Source organism: Polistes canadensis, unplaced genomic scaffold (genome assembly GCF_001313835.1).
Source record: "Polistes canadensis isolate GaletaPanama2010 unplaced genomic scaffold, ASM131383v1 scaffold_85, whole genome shotgun sequence".
NCBI lineage: Eukaryota > Metazoa > Arthropoda > Insecta > Hymenoptera > Vespidae > Polistes > Polistes canadensis.
The window spans coordinates 455,031-474,667 of record NW_014569632.1 but is presented as its reverse complement, the minus strand read 5'-3'; the positions used below and the strand labels follow the sequence as shown (position 1 = coordinate 474,667).

The following is a 19,637-nucleotide window of genomic DNA, read 5'->3' as shown; positions in this document are numbered from 1 at the left end:
TAGCAACAAATTCAACCGATTTTATATATCTCGATATAAATTTTCATTGCATAGAAAAATATTATATAGAAATATATATGGTATATATATTTATTTTACGTACGAATAATAATAATGAAAAATATAATCACTTGTTTGCGAGCCAATCATAATTTTTGAAAATATTATCTTGAGTAGATCCTTCAGTACGGAAACCATTTCTTCCTTCGTATAATTTCTTTTCACTTCTTCGATATTGGTAGCCATCATTTTATTCGTATTAAAATATATATATATATAATTCAAAGTATCAAAAAACACTCAACAAAATGGCGGAAGATATAATAACTTCATCGAATTCGAAATTAAAACGATAATTAAATCGAAAACTAAAATTAAAACTTCAAACGAAAAACAAGAACAAAAAGAAGAGGAAGGAAAAAAGAGGAAAGGGAGGAAAGAGAGGTAAAAGGGGAGAAAAAAAAGGAAAAGGGAAAAAAAAAAAACGATGAATCTTTAGGTCAGAAAGCGTAGGCGCAACTGATCGTAGAATTTGGCTCTCATGGAAAATACCCCAACCCTCGAAAAACTGTCCGAAACGGTGGGGATAAAGCCACTACCCAGGCCTGGACCCTAGAGATTCGAGGGCCTCATTTTGTTAAGTGGGGGAAGAACGGAAAAGGGGGTGGTCGAGCGATGATTTGAAATGGATTTGACCGTTAGAGAAGGGGAGGGGACCCACACCGTAGGTATGCAGACATTTTAGAAAGAAAATTCGAGAAAGGTCTATGGGATTGAGGAATGTGTTGCTTGCAAAATACGAAAAAGAATGGACACCCCTCTCCCTAACCCCCCCCACAATACATTCTCAACACGTTCACAAAAGTCCCAAATCTTTTCTTCTAACAATTTTTGGTTCCCCCATTTCGGAATTTTTCCTTTTCTTAGGTTACGGTCAAGATTTATTTTCTTTTTTTCTGACCATTCCTCTCCCTTTATCTTTTTTTTTTCTGTTTTTTTTTTCTTATATACACTCACAAGTAATATATTTCGTCCTTGATCATCATTCCAAAGGTTCTCTTTCCTTTATCTTCTTTACCATCTACCATATCTTTGTTGGCTTTTAATTTTTATCTGTCCTACCGAAAATATAACCACGAAGTTTACTTCAGGTATCATCTGGTACGAAGAAAATATCCTAAAAATAGAATATAACGAGATATGCCTAATTTTTATTCGTTACTTTATTTTCTATAGAATTTTTCTTAATATTACTATTGTTCTTGTTGTTTCGTTACCTTAAATATTTCCATTATTCTTGATACTTGATTCTTTAATTTATTTGTCCGAATATATTGTCACGATATTAACGAACGAAATATTGATGATTTTTTTGTCGATTCAAATTGTACACGTAATATCGTTTCAATAATTGAACGTACGAAATCATTATCGAATACTATTAATCGATTTTAAATAACGAGTGTGTATGATATATTTATTAAACACAAGATGAAAATTTAGAATAATTATTAAACGACACGTCCGACCGATAAGTTTACACGAAACGAAATGAAATGAAAATTAACTGGCATAGATCATTTTAACTGCTAAGAATCATTTGAATTGATATATATTTTTTTGTTTGCTAACCTTTTGTCACACATCCTGTAATAACGTTCCTTTGTTTTCGTCAAGTTATTGTCTATTATTCAAACCATTAGTTTTCATTTAGTTAACGTATATGATTTTTTTTGTTTCTAAGTAAAGTAGGATAGCAGAAACATATATTGGACTAACTAAGTTACTAAGAACGTTTCTAAGTGTTTATTATTTATTTTCTTAGTCCTTTAGAAATCGTTCAAATCAAATTAGATATTCGAATCGAAGAAACACGTTGTAACAATAATAAGGACAGAAAAAAAGAAGAAGAAGAAGAAGAAGGTAAGAAGATAGTTCTCACACAACGAAACAACCAAACCAATAAATTTTCTTTCGAAATATTTCTACGTCTTTCTCGAAATTTCGAAAATACCTAAAAATTGTATGCATAGTTGCATACCCCAATTTCCTAAAATCGTGACACACGAATGTCAGGATCTTTCGTTATTTCCTATTTTCCCTTTCCCTTCTATGGAAAAGGTGGTAGTGGTTCGTACTATGTGCAAGATGTTTCATAGATCGTTTCTAAAAATAGAAAAAGAAGAATACGAGGGGTCGAAAACAGCACCGGGCCCCTTCTTCTGCATCAGGATATGCACCGTTTGTCAACGGGTCTGTTGGTTGTATTTTCACGAAAACGAATTTATTTCTTCCTGAACAAACGATATATTCGAAAACAGTTGTATTCGATTTTCTCTCTCTCTCTCTCTCTCTCTCTCTCTCTCTCTCTCTCTCTCTCTCTCTCTCTCTCTCTTTCTATATATATATATATTCTAATTCACTAGCTCTATTAAAACTCTTACGATTTACTCTTTTAATTTCCTCTCTAGGAAGTCTGGATTTCGTCCGTTCAAAAATGAACTCTTGAAACGTGCAAACCCACCACCGCTACTACCATCACCACCACACCAAGGGACGAACGAAATCTACGGTGTTTTCTATAAACAGTTTTTATATAGAATTACGAAAAAAGAACGTTTAACTACTACCACCGTGATTATTATTTGTTTACGTTGAATGTTGTTTTTCATTTTCTTTTTATACAACCCACGAGAATAATATCTCTCTCTCGTGTGTGTGTGTGTGTGTGTGTTCGTTTAACGAATTAATTTTTGTTCTTACAATTTAGTCTTACAGAATTATTGATACAATTAATTTGAAATTTTTTTAGATTTAGAATTAGAACAAATTATATTTTATCTTAAAAACGTGTACAGGTAAAAAAAAGAAATATTTTTATTCACGTAGGATGAATTTTCTAAGAAATAGTTTAGTTACAAAATAGTAAGGGAAAGATAATCATAGAAATATCATGTGTGTGTGTGTAGATGCATCGAAAATAGATAGGAGGGTCATTTTTATGAAATTTCGGAAGAGCACGCGTTTTACCGGAAACAGAACTAATGCCCCGTCATCACCTCCCCCGCATTCTTTCCTCTTTTCCGTTTTCCTTATCTTTCTTTTTCTATCATTCTCCCCCTTTCCCCCCTCCTCTCTCTCTTTTTCTTTTTCCCTTTCGTTATTTACTCGTTCAACGTACAACAACATGCGTTCTGTTTTTTCTCAAGCATGTTGTCTGTTCGTAGAGACACATATGCTGGTGGTGCTGCTGCTGTTAGCTTTTCTTAAATTTTTATCTCACATTTTAGTCCGAAATAAATTCATTTATTAGCTGGTAATAATATATTACACGTGCATAGTGTAATTACTATTCGTGTAAATATAATTTAATATAGAAAGATCAAAGTATATGAAATATTGATATAGGATAAAAGCTTGTGAACTGAAAAAGTGAAACAATTTCAACAGAATATGACGAAGATATAAAGCAAATCAAATATTTTTAATGCTGTTTATATATATCTACACGTATTGAAGGATTTGGCTCAGAATTAATCATGTCCAATCCTTTTTGCAATTGGAAAACACAGTTCATGTCAAAGCTCTATTATTTTACAGGCAACATCAAAGCTCGACAAAACTTCAATTTTTATTCTCGTATGAACATCATTCTTATTAGTATTTTTAATAAAAGGATTAGAATTGATCATTCTGTTTCTTTTTTTTTTCCCAAAATATGATTTAAGCTTTTACATTTTCTTTATCTTAATTTCATGTATTGTGTATTAATTCTTTACCCTCCCCCTTTTCTCTTATTTACGTAAAGTTAATCTACTTAATCTAATTTGTTTTGTGTTAAAATAAATTGATGCGAATAAAGTGTTCGATAAATTGAAGCATATTGATTAAATTCGTTTACCTGGATCATCGCTTATCTTATGAACACATGTCATGTACTCTTCAATCGGTAACTTGGTTTCGGTATTGGCAGCTGATCGAAAACTTTCTACCAAAATACGGCCAACCATCTGTCTGTAACAAAAGAAAAGGAAAAAAGGAATTGTTAGAGAATAGAATGATTTGAAATTTAAAAGAACAGAACAAGAAAACAAGAGATTGAAAATTATGATTGATCATATTCATGTAGTAGCGACCGAAAAAATCGTAAAAAAGGAAGAAAACGATGCTGAAGAATCGATCAACCTGACGGAAATAATACGTCAATAATATTTTTAGGAATCCCATTATTATAATTTCACATACATGATCCTTCTGTAAAAGTTAAGTCAGGTGGTATATGATATATGCGAATAATTTCGGTGTCGTAGATGGGATTTGATTTATAAAACAGAAACAAGCAATGTGCATGATCGACGATTACTATTCACATTTCCCCTTAAACCGTCCTTACATTAAAACACAGGTGTACATATATTTTTGTGCATAATAATGCATAAGGTATGGATGCCGAAAAAATGTAGATTTATCGCGAAAAAGAAAGAGAATAATTTTTCATCATTTAACATAAACTTTTCCTTTCCCACTTCTCAGTTCTAACCTTTAAGTAGTAAGGTGATTAAATTTCCAGAAATTTTCGAATGATATTAGAAAAGAAAAGAAAAGAAACAGAAACAGAAACTGGATAAGGATCGAACACAGCAAGCAAGGAATAAAGGAAGTTTGCTTCCAAACCAGGAGCAGCAGCAACAGCAGCCAGCAGCAGCCATGGAGGCGGCAAGCTCGAAAAGAGAAGTAGAGGGGCAAGAAGAAGAAGTTGAAAGAAGAAGAAGTTGAAAGAAGAAGAAGAAGAAGAAGATACATGCGGTTCGATCACAGCCTACTCCTCCAGCCCTCCTATACTTCTTCAACAAAATGACTTTCCCCCTACTTCTCTTGCCACGGTAATATGCACTAAGCTTAAAGCTCTTTTCCACTGTTGAGAAGAGGGGTATAACGTTAGCTAGGAGGCACGAGGATAGTCGAAATAGGCCGAGCGTAGCCGAAGGAGAGAGAATTGGAAGAAGGTATGAAAGGGAGGGGATAAAGTGTAGAACGTAGAACGAAACCCGACAGTTGGGGTGGGGATAAAGTGTAGAACGTAGAACGAAACGCGACTGGTGGGGTAGCTTGCCCTACCAGAGTTCCCGGAGGATGCCTGGGGGTGGGGGAGGCCGTTCTCCAACGAGTTTGGAGAACGAACCGAGTGTCTCGGTACCGCCCGTGAACGCCTACCGTGCCGGCGAAAACATGGCCGCCACCGGCCGACCACCGTCTACTTCTACTTCTTCTTCTTCTTCTTCTGTTTCTTCTGCTTCTTCGTCTTCTACGACGACGAGTTTCCTTTCTATCCCAAGCGCTAACGAACCTAAAGGTCCTCCCATCCTACTATCCCTTTCTCCATACCGTTCCCTTTGCGACACTCTTCCAAAACTCGAATTAACTATTACCTAAAGTTCGGATTTAGAAAAAAAACATAAAACATCTACGATACTGGCAGGTTTTACCTGCCCTTTTTTATGATTTGGAAACTTTTCTAACGATCGATGGACTCCCTTGGGGGATTAGATTGATCGAATTTTGGTTTTGGTTTGTTGTTGTGTTAAACAACAAACTTTTGATTTAATCTATTTTTTATTAGGTGTATAGGGGCTTTGGGCATTCGGATAATTTAATTATAAGAATATTGATGACTATGATGATACAAGGGAAAAATGAATTCACAAGGTATACTCGACTACGAACTATTACTACGCATGTTAACAATTTCGTATATACTTAGTCTATAACACATAGACATAAGTAGTAGGAGTTCTGCATCAAAGCTATTCGTATACTTGCGCGTAAGTGGTATATACGAGATATGAGAAGCGCATCGTGCGGCTTCCTTCCTTCCTTCCTTCCTCCTTCTAACGCGAAATTTCATACTCAAGTTTAATCAAGTTTTCTCTCGAGATAGAGAGATTCGACAATTTTGATGTTCTTCCCCTTAGTTGCAACAGCAGCAGCGGTAGCACCAGACATGTAAACCTGTTATTGGTTGGTAAAACGCACAATACATTATCGATTCGTCAAGTTTAACCTCTTTGAGTATGCTGAATATTAACTCTACTTGAGAATGGAATATATTTATGTTTGTTTAAAGTATGAAAAACACTGGGCAACTTCTCCTATGCAGAAATTAATACCAAATTGACAATGAATAAATCGCAAAAGATATTTCTAAAAACAAAAATAATATCCTAGGATAATAGATGCTAATAATGCATCAGGATTGAAGTATACTATTACTAGAAATGTGACAACACACGTGTGCAGTGCTACTTTTCACATGCCGGAAGTCATTCATTTTATTCATGTAGACAACAAGTTGTCAATGAACGTTCCAAGAATTGTCAGAAACTTTCTATTCGACACTTTTAACAACACGAAAAATATATTTCAAAATGGATTAATATCTATCTTATTCAAAGTTATCAACTAGTTTGATTACAACAGAACAATAAATCATTCGATAATGTTTTAATTGTATCACAAGATTCGAAAATGAACGATGAATTTTGTTGTTTCCAAGATAAATGGGAAGAGTCCCCCTCAAACTCCTAATTCTCTTCTCAATTTTTCTTGAGACGACGAAAAATAATTTCTGTCAGACGAGACATGTTTCCCATGACCTCAAAAGGTAAAACCTTGCCCTTCTTACTTCATCTTCAATTACTATGGGTTTTTCTATGTGCGAAGGGGAGAGAAAAGAGACCGCGATTGAAAGAAGGAAACCCCCCTCACTTCTTTACCGAAATTCGCGGTCATATACAGGCTTCACTAACCCCACCCCCCTTCATCTCACCCCACCCGGTTACGGGATTTTTCACGAAATCTTGTTCACACGCTATTTTCTATTACACATTTGATATACTTGTCTCTAATATTTTTTCTCATCATCAATAAATTATTATTGTAAAATTATTATTAATAATATTAAAACAAATTAGTAAAAATAGAAATGAGAGTATAAATATCAACAACGTTTGCTATGAACACCTATTTATCAATCTTTCCAGGTGTAAAAGAAAATAAAAGGTACGAGAAAGGGTTGTGTTAATGCAAATAGAGAAACAACAAATACAGTTGTGAAAAATTGCAGGACGTTTGAACTGTATAAACGTGCATCTGTCGTACGATTAAGAAACGCATCGATAATCGGCTTTAATTCATAGGATGTGTTACCGATGAACTACTACAACGATCGATATTGTATCGATCGTGGGATGGGGATGGGGAGTATGGGGAGTTAGTTTCAAAACCCGATTAGTTTTAACGATTTCAAACGATTTATTTCACGCAACGAATTGAGATTCTACGACGTATATTCGTGTGAAATATTCTTTGTTCGATTGTACCAAGAGGATTTAAACGAGAAACTAGGGCACCGGGATTCGAACAAAGGGGAAAAATAGAAAAAGGTGTTTTTCTCGTCCGACCCGACCCTATTTGAAACACGATTTCTGTAAAGATGAGAACGAGTAATAGAAAATTAGAGAAAGGAATCATTCGGTCTATGAGAAAAATCAATAAATCGAATTTGGAATCATTGGGAGAAGTTGAGAAACTCGAAAGATCAAAGAGGAGTAATAATAGTAGTAATAGTAGTAGTAGTAGTAGGAAAGAGAGAGTGAGAAAGTCATTTTCACAAGCAACTTTCAAATCCGTTTCAAGTGTGGTAAGAAAACAAAACTATTTCTAATTATTGTTTCGATGTGTGTTAACCGAAAAATAAGGTCTAGAAATGAAGGGGTTTAAATTGCAAGATTGTTTTATAGTTCAACATTTTTCAACAATGATGGAATATTTAAATCGTCTATGGGAAAATCATTTCTATAATTGAAAGGAAGAACGTTTAGAAAAAGAAGAGGATAAGAGAAGGATTCGTGATGATTGTAAAAGATCGAAATGGGTATCATTCCCATCAGTTCTTTTTTTTATTGGAAGAGACAAATATTTCGATAAACGATTTAAACTATCTTCTTTTAAGTATCTTTCTACGTTGGGTTTATCCTAAATCATAGCACCACCATATAAATACCTGTTGTTTTAAAAAGTTATTCGAGATTGAGAAAATCTTTTCAATCGATTAGGATATTGTTTAAGGAAAACAAAGATCAAAGCTCCCCCTAAACACTTAAGTTTAGATATTCATAGAAAATTACGTTGGGTTTAGATGATTAGACGATTATTTGTTTTCCAATTAAGCTACGAAAAGCTTTCCCATGCCGAAAATTCATCTTTTAATGATTTTTAACAACGTACAAATTAAATCAACCTTTGATTAAGAATTGTAATTAGTTATGTTCGTTTGTATTTAAAGTATTAGACGATTATTAATATTTAGAACACGGTAGACGATAGTAAAGAGAATTTAAGATAAAAATAAAAAGGAAGAGAAGAGAATAAGAAGAAGAAGAGCAGAGGGGAGAAAATTATCACGAGGTTGTGGTATTCGTGATTAAGGTGCTCGTTTTCTGCGGCGAAGACAACGAGATTATAGTTAAAGAGCGTGTAACTCCTCTCGTTATTACGTCGGGTTGCCCCCCTTTACTTTCTCGATAGCAAAGTTTTCCGCGTCCTAAGTTTGCTCCCGAAGTTTATACACGAGACGAGACGAGACGACACCGACACTTCGGCCGTTTAATAAACTAATTTCACTACTAACATAGACTAACCATAATAAAAACGATCATTAATTCTTCCCCCATATCTGTAATACCGTAATTATGGTTAACTATTAGCAATCTTAGTTAGTTAAATGTTAGAAAAGTTCATAGATTCACGTGTGTTCGATCTGAAAGGTAGATTTAAGGTATAATTTTAACGTGTAAATGATAAAAGAAGAAAAAATGCAAGGATTCGAGAGAGGGGGGTTCTCGTTTTAGATTCTAAGAAAATATATCCAAGAAAGGAGAATCCAAGTTTGCCCTTTTATTGCCCGGTTCGCATCAGTGACCACAACCGATGGGCAGCATCACCATCATCATCATCATCATCATCATTATCATCATATCTCTGGTAAAGCAACGATCCATCCGTGACACATTTGTTCATTTCTAATGTTTTCTGTTCTGCTAACACAGTTCGCTAATCAAATGAGATTTATATTAATCTTTACGAGTTACAACAAGAACAACCAAGGTGGTTATTCTCCCCTTTAAGCGTTTCTATTCATTTAACCTTAGACATTTGAAATAAAAGATACAATATTACAAAATGTAATATGTAGAAAAATTATATTGTATAAACGTCATGTATCGTAATAAGAAATTTATAAGAAAATAAAATTTCCAGTTGCTGAAGAAGTCCCAATAAAAAAGGAACGAAACGTCCAACTTAGTTAAATTAAGTTCTACTTCTTTTCATGTCCAAGTTCCCTATGAACCTTTATCATCGAGAATTATAATTTTCGACGAGAGAAAATACTGAATAAATTACAAAAAAAAGTATAAAATCATTCTATGATTCGGAGTCGTCTGAATTTTTGTTTTTCGGTTCGAAGAACGTGGGGAAGGTGTCCTCGTGTTGTACTTAAACGAAAGAATAGAAAGATAGATAGAAAAAGAAATAGAAAAAAGAAGTAGAAGCAGTAGAAAACTTTGGTGTTAACGTAGACTATGTTGAAGGTCTACGACGATGGCCATGAGGGCGACGATGGCATGCGCGATTCGCGGCTAAGCGGTTTCTCGCGGAACGGCATAACGCGGTCGACTCCTTCGAGACTCGAAGAAGAGAAGAGAAGAGAAGAGAAGAGAAGAGAAGAGAAGAGAAGAGAAGAAAATAAAATAAAGGAAGAGAAGAAGTTGAGAAAGAATAAGAGAAAGGGCAAGAGAGAGAGAGAGAGAGTCTGGTGGTAGCGGGGTCTCTGTGCCATGAAGGGACTCTAGAGAGAAGGAATGTTGTTGTTGTGCCGGGAGACGGTTGGGGCGGCGGCGGCAGTTGTGCAGGAAGGGGAGGGAAAGGGGTAAGGAACGGGGGTCGACGGTCAGGGAGTAGGAGGGGAAGCAAAGTCAATGCACCGCGAGGGAATGCAGCGCGCGCTGCGCCGTGCAGTCAGCCACTGCGAGATCGAACGACCAAGTGTGTGTGTGTGTTCTCTCTTTCTCTCTCTCTCTCTTTCTTTCTTTCTTTCTTTCTCTCCCTATACGTGCTGCGAATGTGTCTTTATACCTATGTAGTAAGTAAGTAAGAGGAGCCTGTGTGTCAGAGTGCATTCTGCCGCACGCTTTACGACAACCAACTTGTCCCGAGACTTGCTATGATGCTCTTTCTCTTCCCTCTTCTTTTTATCTCTCTCTCTTTCTTTTTTCTACTTATTCTTTCGAAGAAGAGAGAAGAAAGATCCATCGCACGCGTCGCCAGTGTGCAAAAGCATTGCACCAACAGCAGTAACAGCAACAGCAGCAAAAGATGCTTTCACGAGCGTAGACTTTTGTTAAGGGAATGGTGCCCATAAGTGCGCGCGGACGCGCTCCTCGCGCCGGTTTCGGCCGGATTTATCGTCCTAATTATTTGAAATGCTCGACATCATCCCCCTCCTCTCTTCTTTCTTTCTTTCTTTCTCACTCTCTCGCTATTCGTATCTATCGTTGTTTCATGCGGGATACAACGTCTCTTTCTCGCACGTTTCACTTTATTTCCTTCCATCTTTCTCTTTCTGGTTAATCGAAAAATACGACGAGTAGAACAAAGGCGGCGGCGGCGGCGGCTTCAGGCAAAGCCAGTGTGAACGAAGATGAAAAATAAAAAAGACGTTGAGGAGACTAACAGAGAGATGATGCTTGTTGCTGCTGCCCGTCGTATGGAAAAAGATGAAGAAGAAAGAGGATCAGAAAACTGATGCTGCTGTTGTTGTTCCTTTAACATGCACTTTGGCGCGTTGGAAAGCACGAATGTCGGGGCGTGTGGTCGTCGCCCTTTGCAATCTTTAGTCATACTCTCTCTCTCTCTCAGTTGCCCTCGTGCAGTAACTACTACGATGCCATGCTTTCTCATTCGAATGAACAAAAGAATATGAAGAAAAAATAGCACAAGTAAATACGAACTTTCATTATATATCTCCGAACATTTATATTTTATTTCTATCCTTTCTTTTCTGGACCCACACACACACACACACATATATAGAAGTTCAAATTTGATCGAATTTAATCATAAATTCTTCGTTACTTCAAAAGCCGCGGTTAATTTGTGAACGTGCGCCACAATAAGAATCAAAAAGAAAAAGAAAAATATAAAAGTAGATAGATAAATAGATAGATAGAGTGCGAGTGAGAAAGAAGAAGAAAATGCCCGTCGAGTGGGAGGGATAAAGAGGAAGAGGAGGAGGGGGGGGGAGGTTGAGAGAGAGAGAGAGAGAAAAGTAGCGTGAGTAGCGTGTGTACGCGCTACGCTGCGCGCATGCGCTTCGATCGGACTGAGTCGACTGAATGAAGACCCCCACCACTGTCCTTACTACCACTACTACAACTACTACCACACTACTACTATCAAATACTCTCCACACCGTTCTACTCTTTTACTCCGTCTCTCAAAGCTACGTTCGATGCGACGCGTACGTCGATCTCTTCTCTCTCTTTTTCTATTTCTTTATTTATTTCTTTCTTTCTTTTCCGTTCTCTTTTATTGCACGCCGCCGCAGCCGTGGGCTACATGCCCGCTGTAGCCCACGGCTACACGATGCGAAAGCAACGAGTACTCATTCCGAACTTTATCTGCTGCTTCTGTTATACTACTACTACTACTACTGCTATTACTATTACACACTTTATTTACTTTCATTTTTATTCTTTCACGCAAAAAAAAAGCACACACGATAAATCTTTTTTTAAACAAAAATCTCTGAAGTTTTACTTAATCGATCCACTGAATCCGAAAAACACCTATCAATGTTGAAAAGAAAATAGACGAATGAGTATTTAATCGTTGCGAAATTCCTAGAAAACAACAACCCCGGGGACTTGTCGTCGCTGACATATGTCGAGGTTAGACGACACGTTTAGTATGGCAGCTGCTGCCGTTTGGTTAAATCGTTCGGCGGGTTTGGGTCGGTGGGTGACACGTTTCGTGCGTCGTGCATGCCTGGTACACACGCGGAAACCAGTGGGTATTGATTTGTGGAGTGAACGCACAAACCCCGACCCTTTTCTCTCTGTCTCTCTCTGGCACCCTTACTACCAATGGTCTCCCTCCCCGCTCTCAGTCTTTGAGAACAACGACGAAGAACGCGCGCGAGAATGTGTTTCGTATACAGGTACAAATCAATGTATTTTACACGAGGTTCCCATTTGTGTGTTAGTTCAACGCACGTTCAAATGTATATACAGAGGGGGGGGGGAGCCCACCAGCCTTTTTTCGTCTCTCTCCTTTCCACACCGGTTGCTGCTTCAGATACCGCTCGTCGTTCTCTTTCTTTCTTTATTTATTTCTTTCTCATTCTCTTTCTCTCTCTTTTTCACGTATTCGTTCTCCTCCTCGGGTGGACGGGACTGACGATGTGCGCGCAGCAGCAACCACCCCACGAATTGCACGCAGGGAGAGGGTTGACTGCATCCTTTGGGTGGGTCAGGGCCAAAGAGACGGAGAGAGAGAATTATGCGAAAGGGGAGGAGAGAGTTCGTCAAACTCCGAGGTCTCTGCTCTCCCCTCAAACGAGAGTAGTCTCCCCTTCCCAAACCCTTCTCCCCTACCCCCTTATTCGAGTTCCCCGCGATAGCAACATCGACCGTCGGTGAATCCACCGAATTCCGTTTCTCCCACCCTTCCTCTCTTCCTTCCCCCCTTTCTTGTTCATTCGCTTGCGTTGCTTTCTCTCTCTCTCTCTCTCTCTCTCTCTCTCCCTCTGATTCTCTCGTGGTATTTGTCCGGATCACGATGAGAACGCTGACGCTTCTCCTCGTCCGGATACTGCTGCCGATACACCGCGTGTAACTGCAAACGTTTCTCGAATGCAACGACCGACGACGATTCGATCGAATTCCGAACCAGGGTTGGTTACTTTATCGATCGATCCCGAGCTTCCAAATAAATTGATGCTTCTATGTAATCCAATTTTCTTTATATATATATATATTTACTTGAAAATGTTATATGAACGTTACGTAATGCATTTTGAAGAATCACTATAGCGGTGGTGGGTGTCTCTACCAATAAGAATTATCGATTGATATAAATCATTAATCCGGAAGCTGAGAAAACTTAAATAGAATTAGAAATATTCTCTCATCCGTAAAGTTATTTATAACTTATTCTTAACGTGCTTGCGTTTCTATCCCTCGTAATTGCACACGATGCAGCATATATATCGTAAAAGGGATACAAGGGTAACCAAGATTTTCATATATAAAGAGAGAAAGAGGAAAAAGGTAACGAGGTGAACGTTCGAATTTATCGATAAATCGATATGCACTCGATCGAATAATAAGAGGAAACAAGAGAGAACGTAAGTGCATAAAACACACCCCTCCCGCCCCCATACAATCGCTAATAATGTAAAAGCAACCGTAATCGGAGGAATACGGGAACAAGAAGTTCCACCACTTCTTCTCCTCCTCCTCCTCTAGTAGAAGTAGAAGTAAAAGTAGAAATAGAGAAGTAGAAGTAGAAGTAGAAAAAAGAAGAATAAGAAGAAGAAGAACAGGAGGAGTAGGGGAGAAGATCCGAAGTAAACAAGTGGAAGAAACGGTGGAATGGGACGAGTACCGGTCAGCGTGGCGCATTTGGTGCATTCCTGCAGTCTGTGCTTCTGCTGCTGGTTGGTGGTGGTGGTGATGGTGGTGGTGGTGCTTGCTGCTGCTGCTGCGCCGGTCGGTCCCACTGAGGAGGAACGCGAAGGAGGATTAAGAAAGGAAGGAAGAAAAGGAACTCCGTGGTACGCGGCACGCCACTTTGGACCGACGGACGCAAACCGCATTCCCGGCCGTGACCTTCGCTAGGACATCGCCACTGCCCCCACCCACCCCCTCCTGGCCGTCCTTCGACCATCCTCCGACCATCCACCGACCATCCTCCTCAGGCCGTCGACCAACAACCTTTCTTTCTATCGTGGATTCGACACCATATAAACGTGGAACACCACCATGCAACCTCGTGCATCCCTCCCACCCCTTTTCCTCTTTCTTTCATTCTTTCCTCCCCTCTTTCACCAATCACACCCTTAATACGACGTTAGCGAATAACTGAGAAACAAGAAACTTCTGCATTTGGTCAAGAGTTTCCTTCCTTCCCGATGGTATTTCTTATTCTTCTGATTTCTCTCCCTATCACCATCACCACCACCATCATCATCATCATCATCATCATCATCTTTCTTTTCCTCCCCCCCTTTTTCTTTAAGTCTTTCTATCCTTCGTGGGATTAAATTTGTTGGTGACGCGAGGGAGCAAGGGGTGACGGAGCAAGGGGTGACGAGGGGATGACGATGAACTACGACGACGGCAAAACGAACGGCAGTGATTCATGATCCAAAAATAAGAAGGAAGAAGAACAAGTCGACAAGGATTCGTTTCGTATACACATACATTTATATATGTATGTGTGTATGTAGAGAGAAGAGAGAGAGAGAACCAAGAGAAAGTCTTTACTCCATTCGGTGATTTATTTGAAAAAAAGAAAATAATCATGGGCAACATAATATTATAGAAAACGGAAACGGATGCCGGATCTCGCAGCCATGACCTCGTCTTCGGAACTTCATAGAACATGTTATAGCACACGCGTTGTTGACGAGTAACGAGACTACTCGACCTCTTTACATACTTTCAGAAACGAGAAGAGAGCCCCCCTCCCGTCCCCACCCTTTCATTCCCCATGCCATGCACGTATTTCATTCCCTATCTCCTCATTCCTTCTCGTTATCCATTTTTCTGTTTTACGATGATATCGATCAAACATTTTTAAGATAACAGAAAATAGAATTAACCAAAAATATCATTCGTAAATTAAAGAATTCAACAGAGGAGAGGAAAAAGAAAGAAGGGTAAGGCCCTGAAGAAGAATTTCTGAGATCAATCTGTCTCTCTCACTCTTTCTTGTTCGCTTTGAATTCGAGCAAATATTTGTCCAGCGCCTAACAGTCTCCCTCTCTTTTTCTCTCTCTCTCATACTATCTTTTTCTACAGAAATACGTGAGATATGACGATAAAGAAAGATAGGAGGAGTGGGGAAGGTAGTATCATTCATAGTTTTTTCAAAAACCTATTCCCTTCTCTTTCTCTCTTATCGGTTCGTTCACAAACTAGCACCTCTCACAAGAGAAACTGAATATTTTCGGTATCTTTTTTCTTCTTTCTCTCTCATACTCACACACACACACACTCTCTCTTTGAAGGAGGCCGCACAAATCTAGCCGGAAGCGTCTACCTTTGGAAAGTATTCGTGTCCTCGAGAAAGAGGATAAGGAGAAAGATGAAGATGAAGATGAAGATGAAGCAACCAAAGCAAAATCAGAAGCAGAGAAGGAGCAGAATAATGTTGAGCCAAGGATGATGAAATAAGAGGAAGAGGAAAGCATGGGAATGAGTAGAAGGGGCAGAGTCCCCCCCGAGTACCTGGAAGTCGTGTTAACACGCGCTGCTGGACGCTACACGCCGCTCCAATTAGCGCTCGCAAGCACGCACGCACACATACATAAAAAAAAGAGAGAGAGAGAGATAGATAGAGAAACACACGTATACATAGAGAAATATTTGTGTTGCCCCCTTTTTAGACTTTTTTTTCGTCTCCTAATGCTTCTTCGGCTTCCTTTTCAAACCGATCAGACTCTCGAAAACTCGTAACCGAAAGCACCATAGAAGCACCTGTTGAACACGAACGCTAAATGAAGAGAATATAAACGCCCCCCTTTCCCACCCCCATCATCCCCATACTGCTAGTTCCGAAAAGAATCGCAGGACCTGGTGTTCCCTTCCCGTTTCAATTGCGATCAAATAATTTCATTTTGATTTTGTTTTTAAGTAGACGAAGAAAAATAGTAACATATAAATACACATGATCGTGAATATAAAACAATATGGAAGTTTATTCTTAACGATGATTCTGTGGGCACGTTGTCGGTGACGGCACCGACGTCTATCTATCTTGGGCCGCGAGTTCAGAGAGTCAAGTGCACGCTTTATTGCTTCATAACTTCGACCGAGCCAGAAATATATATATGTATGTATATGTATATGTATATGTATTACCGGCAATGCCCGTTCGTGAGTTCTGGAACGGATAAAAAGATCCTCAAGTTAACGATGCACGAAATGTCGAGAATTAACTTATAAAAAGAATCTAAATAAAAAGGCGACATGAGTAAATATAAATTAACAAATAAACAAATAGAATCCTTATTTTTCTGTTCTCGCGTTAATTAAAAAGAAGAAAAAGTATTAGAAGTAAGGTTTAGGGATCAATCGGTCCCGTCCCGTCCGTTCAGTCCGTCCCTGGAACAACGCCTCGGTATTCAAATAATTCGAGATACGGCTGTGTGAGATATGAATGAAAGGTAAAGGTACGGCATGGCGTTGTTTACCGTCTGGTAGAAACGGAGAAGCATCCGCGTGCACCACCGATGAAAACGGAAGATCGCGAAGGGGAAATAAGGGGGTGGGAGAAAAAGAGTTGGACTCGCTCGCGATAGAGAGAAGGAAGGGAATGGGTGAGAGGAAGGAAGACAGAGAAAGAGAGGGGCAGGAGAAGAGGAGAAGGAGGGGGTAGAAAGAACGATACAGGGACGGATTTAGCGGAGTAGAGAGAGGGGGCCTTGGACGAGGACGGAGACCGGGCCCAGGATTCGAAGAAAGAAGAAACGGAGAGTCAACGACCCAACAAGAGAGAGAGAAGAACCGTCGTCGTTGCGTTAGGCGCGTTAAACACGCGTTAAGGCGCGCTCGAGACTTGACAACTTCTGGTACCTGTTCTCTCTCTCTCTTTCTTTCTTTCTTGTCAAATGTTATACTCCTTTATTTCTGATCCATGTTGCCGGCTTCGAAGACTACGCGATCAAGGTCGTCGCAATAAGAGACGAGTTTTAGAAAGGCTTTTTCGGTTTCCCTTTGGAGACTACGACGACTACGACGACGAATCGAGAGTGCTGAGAGAGAGAGAGAGAGGAGTCTGGGGAACCGTCGAGAAACGATCGTCGCGGGTTGTTTACGTCGCAATACCGGTTACGAAAGCACTTTCTTGGTCAGCAGAGTTATACGACTGTGTTGCTGCAGTAGAATCGGACGACGACGACGGTGGTGTGTGAATCTAGGGAAAATCGACGTGTTAAAACCACGATAATAAATCCCATTACGCCATCGTGTTCGTTCTGTCGACCCTTGCTTCCTTTCCCTTCAACCAACCTACATCACCACCATCACAAACCCCCGAGTGTTATTACGTCAGTTCTAACCATCCAGAATGGAAACGTTTATAAAGTTCATTTGTTTCAACGCCGACTATCGTTGGGTATCGTCCCCATCATCGTTTCCCAAAATCTAATTACTAAACGCCCATTGCAGTAGAACAATTCGCGTATGCAATTTAGCATCGATATAATCTCGATTATTATTTGATTTATGCATTGGTTAGGATACTACAACAAGAGCACGTATGTTTAACAATTTTATATAATAAACATCCAAAGATATTATATAGTTAATACTTTTCCCGCGCTTTTTCCCCGAGATACAACGTGGATTTCATTCTTGATCGTATATATGAATGACTCTTTCTCTCTCTCTCTTTCTTTCTTTTTCCTATACCAGCATCATCATTAGAGGGGCCCTGTGTCTCAAGCACCATCTCGGCCACCGGCCTCTCTCTCTATATATATATCAGTATATCGCTGTTGCTTGCTTCTGTCGCCACTACTAGTCGACGCCAAAGTCATTACCGAGGAGAGGTCGTCGATCTTCAAACATTACCAACGTTGATCGCGTTACACGACCATGCTCGCTGGCCCTGCCGCTGTTGCCGACCGTTATGTGACCGATTAACTCGCTATCTATCACCGAAAACATCCTACGGATATTTAAATCGTCCGAGAGTAATAATAACAATGATACAAAATAATATTAACAAAGAAAAAAAGAAAAATTGGAAAGATCTTGGTTGCGGGGTGGAGAAGCGCAAGGGGCAACAGGGGCGTCATCCCGAGCAACAACGTCGATTTCGTATACGAGGAGAGATTGATATATGGAAATTAGCAAGGTGAAGTGTATCTCGAGTAAGAAAGAGGATTCACGAAGAAGAGGAGAGGAGAGGAGAGGAGAGAGAAGGAAAGGAAAGGAAAGGAAAGAAAGAGAAGAGACAAGAGAGGGTCAGTTAGCTCCGCGTTCTCATGCATTCCGCTCTGTCATGGCGGCTGGCGGACTCAGACGCTTCGACTCTGTCCTCCTCGCACCCACCGCAGCACCAAGGAGCATCGTACCGAGGGCCAGTGGTGGGGGGCGGTACTAGAAGTATGGTGGGGGAGTGGGTCCCGTCGGCAAGAGCGCGCACTAAATGCTCCTCGGTCTCACGCTGCCCCGCTTACCCCCACCCGGCCCTCCTGGCTTCACCACGACGGTGGCCCCGAGGCCCTTCGGCAGCGCGACGTAAACAACAACGCGAGCGGCCCGTACTCTTTCTCTCTCTCTTTTTTTCTCCCTCTCCTCTCTCCCTCACTGCTTCGACGATTCGCGCACCTACGGAGGAGGCGTTTCTTCGATATATACGGGGCTTTGGCCCTAATGTCGCTCGGTTCTTCTTCTTCTTTTTTTTTTTTATGTATATTTTCTTGCCGTAATATCTCATCATCTTTTTTTCCCTTTCTTTTTATTGCTTCATTTTGTTTTTTTTTTTATTATTATTATTATTATTATTATTCTTGTTCTCTTTTATTTATTTATTTTTTTTTGTTTAATATATATAGATTCTAAAGGAACCGATGAAATCGTAATGGCATGCAAGTTCGATGCCCTTCGACACCATAATTTGCAACGCCAAGAGGTTGATGTACCGTGAGTTCAACGTCCATGTGCCCAAGAGAGTGTTCCTCCTCCTGTCTTTTGCGACTCATCCTTTCGAAGAGACGTAAACACGATCTACGTCATTTCGCGAGATCGTAAAATGCAAATGCCCGGACGACTTCTTTATATCGCCGTCGTTGTCTTTGTCGTCGTCGTCACCACCATCACCGATTCTACTACTTATTACTTCGGTTAAGTTTAATCGGTTTGCCTTTGTTCGATGAAAATATTCCCCTTTCCAACCCCACCCTCCCTGCCCATGATACTTTTGCAAAAGATTCGCGTCGCAGTTCAGAGAGGATGATGATCATCATCATCAGTCGCGTATAAATGGCTACTCGTTCTACCTCTTCTTCCGTTGGTTATGGTTTACAATCAACAAACTTCCAATTATTATTTCAATCTAAAATATAACCACCCCCCTCCGCTCCCCCTCTAACGCGCTACGATGAAATATTTCTATTAATTTTTTATTTAATTTTTGACGATAAAGGTTCATAGGGAACAAGGACATGAAAAGAAGTAGAACTTAATTTAATTAAGTTGGACGTTTCGTTCCTTTATTGGGACACTTCTTCAGCAACTTAATCCTTAAAGCTCAGCTTTTGTTAACTTGCAAATGTTAATTTGTTG

At 39.5% G+C, this 19,637-nt stretch overlaps 1 protein-coding gene across 4 annotated transcripts in view; it reads right to left on the bottom strand.

Moving 5' to 3' along the window:
* LOC106786852 (serine/threonine-protein phosphatase 4 regulatory subunit 1-like) overlaps positions 1 to 19,637 on the bottom strand; it is a 131,702-nt gene that overhangs the window by 9,561 nt on the left and 102,504 nt on the right. For 3 of the 4 annotated variants that reach the window (XM_014748689.1, XM_014748690.1, XM_014748691.1), the window contains one exon: positions 3,902 to 4,014. In XM_014748689.1, the coding sequence (XP_014604175.1) occupies positions 3,902 to 4,014 (113 nt within the window). The remainder of the gene's footprint in view (positions 1 to 3,901; positions 4,015 to 19,637) is intronic. The other variant, XM_014748692.1, reaches the window with a different exon arrangement.